General features: G+C 50.8%; 1 protein-coding gene across 1 annotated transcript in view; it reads left to right on the top strand.

The window, feature by feature from the left end:
* Positions 1-451: 451 nt before the first annotated feature.
* CCR7 (chemokine (C-C motif) receptor 7) overlaps positions 452-8,939 on the top strand; it is a 9,285-nt gene continuing 797 nt past the window's right edge. Inside the window, 3 exon segments of the mRNA XM_009696694.1 lie at positions 452-461; positions 6,872-6,921; positions 8,683-8,939. Of these exon segments, the coding sequence (XP_009694996.1) occupies positions 452-461; positions 6,872-6,921; positions 8,683-8,939 (317 nt within the window).

The raw sequence follows: 8,939 nt of genomic DNA, 5'->3' as shown, positions 1-8,939 counted from the left end.
TCTGGCAGGTGAAGCAGGATCTGCTGTGGAGGGGAGAGATAACAAGGAAGGAGACTCCTTCCTTTTGTCCCTTCACAATTTCTCACGTGTAAGTGCAAAAGCAGAACCCACTGCACTTTACCAAGGCTCAGTAAAAAGTGCGTGTGTGCAGCCCTTGGCTCCGCGCGCTGGGGCGGCACCCGAGCACCCCGAATGTCCGAAGGCAGCGTGGCACGCAGCACGGCTTTCCTGTATTGGCGAAAGCACGATGAGGAGGAGGAGGAGGAGGAGGGTCTACTAAATGTCAGCGACACCAGGGCGTGTCATGAGCTTCTTGCAGAGGTGCAGGAAGTATAAAAGACAGAGTTTCCCAAAAAGGGTCTCTGGCGGGAGCTGCGGTGCGCTGAGGCTGCGCGGGAACATATGATGCCCTTGCTAACCTCGTGACTTCATCTCTGTTTGAAACAAGACCATGGATGGTGGTGAGTACCTGTTCTACAGCCTCTGACTTTGTCTTCAGCTTTATTAATAATGCCCAAATTCATGCCCTATGACACAGGATGGAGCACTTTTAACAGAGCAGCTAAACAATATAAAAGACTTTCATCTTCTTCATATTTACTATTAAAAAAAAAAAAGCACAGTTCTTTTTTACAAGCTCAAAAAACGCCAGTCAATTACTTCAGAAACAAACACCAAAAAATGGGCTTGGAGGCAATTTCAAGGGACTATTTTGTCCCAAAGCAAACGAGCTCATCTCACATAATTTGTACCTTTTCTTAATAGGAGAAAAAAAAAAGGGAATGCTATGTCCTTGGCAACATCTTAATTCAGTGAATAAATCAAGGAATTAGGAGCAAGCATATCCAAGTTTATTGTTGGCTAAGTCTGTCCAGTCTTTTGCAAATTGTTTCTATTAATGAGTATCTTCACTGCAGCAACAAAAACTTTGCTGCAAAAGTTATGGGTCTGTGCTTGCTCAGAGCTGCACAGCCCTACGCCAGGGCACTCGTGCGGGTCCCCATTCCCCTGGGTTACCCCAGCACGAAGCACGCAGAGAAGAGCAAGTAAGCAGGAGAAGCCTCTTCTCTCTGGTCCATGGCATCCCATTAGCCCAGGAGGCACAAGCCAGTTTGTTTCTTTCCTGCTGCAAGTTTCCAACTTTCTTCTCCCTTCGTTCTTGTTCTTTCCCACCCAGCGCTCTGCAGGCACCAACTTCCAGGAGCTTGAGTAGGTGGGCGGCCGCAGGGGGGGAATGGATGGCACTGTGGGCTGGAGATGTGGCAGATAAGGTGCAGGCTCTTCTTCCCTCTAAGACAAGATTTATTCCTTTTTTATTTATTTTTTTATTGCTCAAATATTTGCAAACACTAATCCCAGCGTGACTGAGGGAGCGCAGGGAAGAGGGACAGATGCAGTAGCTCAGGTGGGTAAGTTAGTCTGTGACCGGACTAACCAAACTGGGTGCACAATACAACCAGCACCTCTCTATGCCAGAGCGCGTGGTCAGAGCTGTGGGAAGGACAGCGAGAGGGATGGGACAGCAGCCGTGGTGTTCATCCCAGTAAAGCCCTGTTCCAGGTGTAATGAATTAAGCTTTGTAAGAGGATGAAATGGGAGGTGTCACTGCCTTTTCCCTGTGACATTTTCAAATTGGAGTTTTAAATTAACTGGGCTGTGAGGGGGTTCCCTGTGCCCCCAGCAGGCAGGGAGGTGTGGGTGTCCTACGCGAAGTGCTGCAGGCAGCACCAGAGACAGCTGTCAGCACCCTGAGATTGGAGCACCTGGTTCCCTACAGGTGCTTAGACTGCAGCACAAGAACGGGGACTCCTGCCTTCTCCTTTGTTGAAGAAATGAAGATGCAACAACTTAGTGACTCACGCAAAACCACACAGAGAGCTAGTCTGGTACAGCTGGGAAAAGAACTGCTTGTTTTTGTATCTTTGCCTGCTCTTTCAGCCCCAAAATTAGTCCTCACTTCCCAGGCAGGGATTTCTCTTCTTGAAGGTCCTGGAGTCATTTCTGGATTAAGCAGAGGGGTGTTCCACGGGCCGTGTCTGAATGTGGAGCCATGTACGGTGCAGGTGGTGCTGAGCCCTGCGCCGAGTTAGGAACAGGGAGCTCGGGGTCTCCCAGCCTCTGAAGCGATGCTGGGGAAAAGCAGCTGGGGGATGCAGGATGCTCCCAGCGCGCGCACTGGAGGTGCTGGGTCTCATAGGATGATGGGTCCCATAGGAGCCAGCAGGGAAGGGGCAGAGGGAGGCTTCTCCCGGGTGCCTCCTCGCAGCGTCTGGCAATCAATGGCTTAGGAAATCCAAACCGACAGATCATAACCCAGCCGGCCCTGCTGGCCACACATCTTCTCTCATTTGAACGTCTGGCCTCTGCAACATCGTATGGGCACGTTGTAGGTTTCTTGTTTTAAGGGGTTTGGTATTTGTGGGGACAGCTGTTACTCTGACTTTAGCTAATTGGTAAAAGTTAATTATGACAGGGAAAAAAAAGAATTAGCAAGAACCTGACAAGAAGAGTATGACAATTTTCCTCCTTTGGGTTTTGTGTCCTACTGCTGTATTTCAGAGGAATATTCCAAAAGAAATATTTCACAGCACTGGAAGATGCACAGCATTATTGCCTTTTTTTTTTTTTAAAAAAAAAAAGTTATGTAGGAAACATGATTGGCTCACTTAAGAATGAATTTTTTAACTTGCTTATCTCTGCTTATCTTGTCTTTCGATTCACAATTTCCTAAAAGGCATGGAGGCAGGCAAGTATTAACTTTCTTCTGTAACAGATCTATGAACGCATGAAATAAAAGTATGACTTAGTTTCACTGGGTCTGTCCGTTCCTGAAATGACGGTATCTTTCCTCTGCCAGTTGTGAGAAGTAGAGGGGAAAGAGGGGGAGAACAGGCACTGAGCTGTTAACTGCCAATAGTCATTATATCATTTACGTATGATTAATTTTTCTCAGAAATATCCGGTTCTTTCCCCAAAAGCCTACTATACTGATAGCGAAGAGGCAGCAGAAACCAGTACATGTTTAAAGATATCAACAGTACGTTACTCACTGCTTACACATGTGCTAAGGTGCTCGAGACCGAAACTTTTTCTTTGCAGTTCTGGCCAACAGTAAAATACGCTTTCACCACGAGTGTTTAGCCAGAGCAGGTTTGCCAGGTCGGCCAATACTCCCTCAAGTGTTCCCAACTCTTGCTTTTCACTTTGTGCATCCCTCAGCACCAGCGGAGATGAGCAGCTGCTCCTCCGTGCCAGCCCCGTGCTTCACTCTGCAGGATTTTGTTTGTCCAGTCCATTTTAACCATCCTCCACGGTTGTGTTTCTGCTACCAAATATTTCTTAGTGTCAGAAGCTTTTCTGGGCATACCTTGGGGGGATTCACTGCTACTGTAGCTTCTTTTATCTTGTTTAAGATTGGTTGCTGATGCTGAGGGAGATTCAGTTAAACTGGCTGGGATTCATCTGGCCAGACTCACAAACCCTTCTGCCACAGCATGGCATTAACTGCACCCCAGATGCCCGCCCCACGGCAGTTGAACCATGACTTAAACCCACCCGGTTCTTTCCCTTTGCTGTTGAGGGACGCCAAACAACTAACCAGATGTCAAGGGCTAGAGTTCAGTGGGGTGAATCCCATCCCTTGTGCTTCCTCTATGGAAGAAGATTTTCAAAACTGGTGGGTCGCTGTCCGCTCTCCCCCACGCCCTGCCATCAACAGCAGGGAACAAACCCCTTCCCGCTTTCATTCGCACGGAGCAATTCTCCTTTCCACCTTTTCCCAGGTCCTGCAGGGCAGGAACGTGCTGTTGAGAACGACAGCAAACGAGGGCATCGCCGGCTGAGGGACACGGGGGCTGAGATGGGGCTTTATGACCTGCCTGACTCATTTGCTGTAATGGGTTTCTGTTGTCTTTTTATAAATGAGGTTTCTAGTTCAACTGTTTACGGGGACTTTTGAGAGGGTTTTTTTTTTCTCGATATTTTGAGGAACAAAACTTTAGGAAAATACCCACAGCACAGAACTGCCAAAGGAAAGGGGAAAAAAAAAAAAAAAGAAAGAAAAGGTAAAGCAAGCTACCTAAAATTGCCTATTAAACTCCAGAGCACATCTCATTTCCTCTCCGCAACTCGTTTGCTTCTGCTCCCCCCTCCGCTGCCCCGGACCCCTAAGAGCACCGCAGGGCAAAGCAAGGCCCATCCAGGCTGCCCGAAAGCGGTGACGCGGGGATCGCCCCGCCGACGCGTGCCGGAGGACCGGGGGGCTGCGTGGCCTCGCTGGCTGTGCCTTGGCAAGGGCGGGAGCTGAGGTGGGGGGGACAGAAAGAGGAGAAGAAAAAGTGCAAGCTTGTTTTTTATACTGAAAAATCATTTGACATTTAAGACACTTGAAACGGCAAACGAGGTGGGGGGAAGTTAAGATCTTCAAAGGAATGATACTTAGCTGAACTGTTTCAGGATCGTTAGTTGAGTCACTCTATCAGTCCTATTTCGTTAGACACTTCACAGTGCGTCAAGAAAAACAACAAAAAACACACACACAAACGAACAACAACTCACCAGGGCTGTGCACTCATGACTCTTCAGATTAAGTGAGGGCTTGAGGGGGAGATGCGAGAGACCTGCAGAGGAAGATGGCACTGGGTTAGGGGGCGACGGCCGCGGGCTGGCACCAGGCAGCACCGTGTCCTTTGCACGGGACAATGAAAAATGCAAACCGAGCGCTGCCGAGAGCGGTGCACTGATGGAGTCAGACTTAGGCTGGTGCCTGGGAGCAGTTCTTCTCCTCTGTCTCCTTTTTAGACAGCTTCTGGGCAGTTCGTTGCCTTTGAGGCCTCAGCCCCTGCCCAGCACGGCTGAGACGGGCCAGCAGAGATGGTTATTATCCCTCAGCAGGCACAGGCAGCCATAAGCACCAACGCCAGGAGTCCCCTGGAATCCAGGCTCTTAAGAAGGTGGAACAGAAGACTAAAGACTCCAATGGCTGGTTGTTTGGGTTTGGTTTTTTCTTTTTTTCAGAGGTGAGGGACCCCATGCCTGCATCCCAGGCAGGGAGGGCAATTACAGTCTAGGCTTGCTTAGATTCACCCCGCAGGTTTAAATGGTTTGGGTTTTCAGTGCATTTCCTGTGTGTAACATGCAAAAGTTATTATCAGCAGCTTGGAGGGAGAGATGGCTACACCAGATGCTCACCAAACCTCTTCCTGTAGTCTGCCACGGGTCAGAGCGATAGCTGTTGGACGTACAGAAAGTACAGACAGCGGCCTTTAGCCAAGCTTCCCCCCTTACCCCTCAAGCCCAACCTTGGTGTCCTCCATTCCTGACTGTAAACTGCACTAACGATGCACAATTACATCTTGCAGATTCTTCCAGGAGGATTCGGAGAAGGCGAGGGGTGTATGAATATAACTAAGCACTCAGCTGCACCAGCATAAAAGATGAAAATAAGGGGGGGAAGGAGAGGCACAAACTTCTACGAGACATATTGGGAAGCGCACATACAGGCTCTGGGGATGAGAGTACGAGTTTTTTCACACGTGGCTGAGGATCTCTCACCCACACATCACCACTCACATATAAACAAGCATCTCCAATCACAGATACCAAAGTAACTATTTCTGTTATTAATGATGCTATTGCCTGTGACTTAAAGTGGGGACACTGGCACAACGGTCGCAGTTACCTGAAGTAGTGGAAGTTCAGCATCCTGGTCCAGTGCAATACCCGAAGAGGAGACTGGCAGAGCAGGGAAGGGTGCAAAGGAGCTCTGCAAAGAAACAGAACAGAGCTGTGTACAACAGACTGCTAAGCACAAGAGGGGCAAAGGAATCGGTCAAATTTACAAACAAACAGGCCATGAGGAGAACACCCGGCAGGTGAAAGCCAAAGGCATCTCCTGCCTCTGCCCCAGCCTTGCTCAGTGATCCCGGACCAGATCATCAGCAGGGAGGTGGGGGGCTGCGGCGCGGGGAAGTAGCCAGCGCCTAGAGAGAGACCCTAGGATGAGGAGCACGAGGCTGAGGGCAGCCAGCCCTCCCTCGAGGAAGGACACGTCTTCTGCTCACGCCAGAGCAGAGGCGAGGGCTTGCTCTCAGTTGCAGATCACCTTCTAGCTTGAGCAACTTTCAGTCGCAAGTGCCCAACTAGGTGCTGGTACGTGCTTTAAATAGAGCAGAGAAAGCTTTCACTGGCCTCTATGCCTCTGCTAACCACAGCAGGAAGAACTGTTTGTCTGAGATTGCTCTCACCATTATCACATCTGGCTCTGAATTTAATTTTTCCCCACAGCTGTCAGCATCCTGTATCTCCACATCCAAAGGCGGCAGAAGCCAACTCTGACATTTGGAGGCAAGCAATAAATTTCAGCCAGCTTCAGTTTTTGTATATCCTGCAGGGAGCAGAGCTTTCCTGTTCCGCAGTCCAGTCCCCACACTGTCAGGGAACAGCTGGGCCAGATTTATTGCCCTCACAGCTGCATGTTTTTACATGGGTTGCATATGCGACACCCTCACAGCTCAGAACAAGGCACAGCAGACAGGCTGCTGACTGTCTGTAGGGGGAAAAAAAAAAAAAGTAGAAAATAAAAATGGGTACACCATGCACAAGTTAACTGGCCTTAGCCATCAGCCTTTACAGATGAAGCTGGAGGGGCCAGGCTCCTGAGACTTAACAGGTTACTGTCAGAGCACAGATTATGTGACTCTCAGTTATCCTGTTAGCACCTTCATCAGGTTTCAGTTTACCCAGCTGTGGGGAGCTTGGGAGGGCTGAGAATGCCATGGTCAAGTACGTTACCACTGCTTTTTCCGAGGGAGCATCGTGTGGAAAGCCCCACTCAACTACTAACACTAACACAGTGTCTCTTCTTCTACAGGCAGGCAGTTAAAGGTCACCCTTGTTTTCAGCCTTCCTCTAATTTTTCAGGTAAGATGGTCAAAACAGTGTCATTGAAATCCAGCTGCATTTGTGTTGTGGGTAAAGAGAGATCTGGAAAACTTTCAGAGGCAAAAAGCAGCCACCCACAGCCCTGCAGAGATGTGCGGGGACGCGGCCGCTCACACGAGGGATCCAGCCCGAAGGAGGTGGGCAGGGGAGAGCAGAGCAGGGCTAGAAACCAGAGGAAAAACAAGCAAGAGGAACAAAACCAAAGAGAGAACAATGACATACACTGAGATTTTAAGATGGCCTGGGCTGTTAGAACCAAGTCCCCTTCTAGCACCAAAAAGAGCATTTTCAGGAAAGACAAGAGCATCCTACACCGAGTGCTTGTGACGAGCCAGCTCGTTGCTCTTCGCAGATACCTGCTCAAAGCGCTGGGCTTTAACTGAAGTCTGTGTTGAAGAGCTGACATGCCCAGGGAGGGAGAGTTCAGCATCCTCCTCCGGCTGTTGGGGCTCAGAGTAAACCCGAAGCGGGAAGGAGCACCCAAAGCACCGAGCTGTGCCGTGACCTGTGCCTGAACCGCGGGCCTGGCCCCGGCGCTCGCACTCCCACAACCACAGGAGCAGCCTCAGCCATGCCATGGCCCCCAGGTCGGGCTCTCCGAGAGGCTCGGCAGAGCAGGGAGAGTGTTGCAGCCCGGTTCTTCTCCCTTTCACTTCTGGTGGCATGCCTCCAGATAGTAGGCAGGATGTGGTGAAAGCCAAACCTGCCTGAGATGGAGAGCACGCTAAGATATTCGGTGATAACAGGCAGAGGTATCCAGGGGAAACCTTTCATCTCTGCACAATGGAGAGAAGGCACTGGAGACTAATAAGTCAGAAAAAAGCAGGGCACAGATACCACAAGCTCACTCTGCCCCATAGGTTATGGCAGTGTAGGAAGATGAAACAAGAATAATCAGAACTTAAATCAGGGGCAGGGGCCTGAATGAGACACCGGCAACGTGTCCATGCCAGCACGGTAACAGTTTCCTGCTTCGCTCGCTGCGTTTCCTCCCAGGCTCATTGACACCTCTTAATTTAGCAGAGAAAAGAGCCCAGGGAGGCTCCGGCTTTGTCTTCCCACGGAGCCCTTTGCTCGCAGCCCCTCGGCGGGCTCCCCCCTCGCCGGGACCGGGCCGGCAGCAGGACCAGGCAGCCCGGGAGGGCACCGGTGCTCGCCGTGCCAGGCTGCTGCCGGTTACGACCGCATCCCTCTTCCAGCACTGCCGCAAGCGAGACGGGGACGCGAGCAACAGGAGTATCTCAGGTGGGAGAAGGGAGGGAACACTGAAGTCAGAAAACGCCTAACGAGTAGAGCCAGTCAAGAGGAAATGTTGTCCCTGCTGAGAGGAGGAAAGCGCTGAAGGATGTATTATTTTTCACATTTTATCCCGCAGCTGGCTTTGTACGTACAGCTGTGTGTGGGTCCTGAAACATTCTGGAAAGCAGCCACATGTTTGAGCGCCTGCAGGTGCTGCTTTGGCTGAGCACTGAAAATTTCTGGTGGAATTCCCACTTCGAGCCCCGACAAAAGCCCCAAACCCCACATACTTATGGGAAATGTTTTCAGACACGAGACCTTGCCAACTCTGTTCATGATGTTGGCGTGAGCCAACGCTCGGGAACTCCCTGGGACTTCTCTGCGGGCCGTGGCTGGGGGCTCCTGCCTGCTCCCAGGGCAGCACCAGGCTCCCTTCCCGACACGGCCGTGGAGGGGCACGGTACCTGTCCCACCGCACTCTTCTCTTCTTCCCTGTTCTAGTTCTGTGCCGGGAACAACGTCACCGATGACTACGACTCCAACACCACCATCGACTACACCATGTTCGAGACCCTGTGCGAGAAGGAGGAAGTCCGTAACTTCCGCGCTGCCTTCCTCCCAGCCATGTACACCCTCATCTGCTTCACAGGGCTGCTGGGGAACGGGCTGGTGATGCTCACCTACATCTACTTCAAGAGGCTCAAGACCATGACGGACATCTATTTGCTGAACCTGGCCCTGGCAGACATCCTCTTCCT

The sequence above is a fragment of the Cariama cristata genome, unplaced genomic scaffold, assembly GCF_000690535.1.
Source record: "Cariama cristata isolate BGI_N322 unplaced genomic scaffold, ASM69053v1 scaffold39363, whole genome shotgun sequence".
Lineage (NCBI taxonomy): Eukaryota > Metazoa > Chordata > Aves > Cariamiformes > Cariamidae > Cariama > Cariama cristata.
This window is presented reverse-complemented; position numbering and strand designations above follow the sequence as displayed.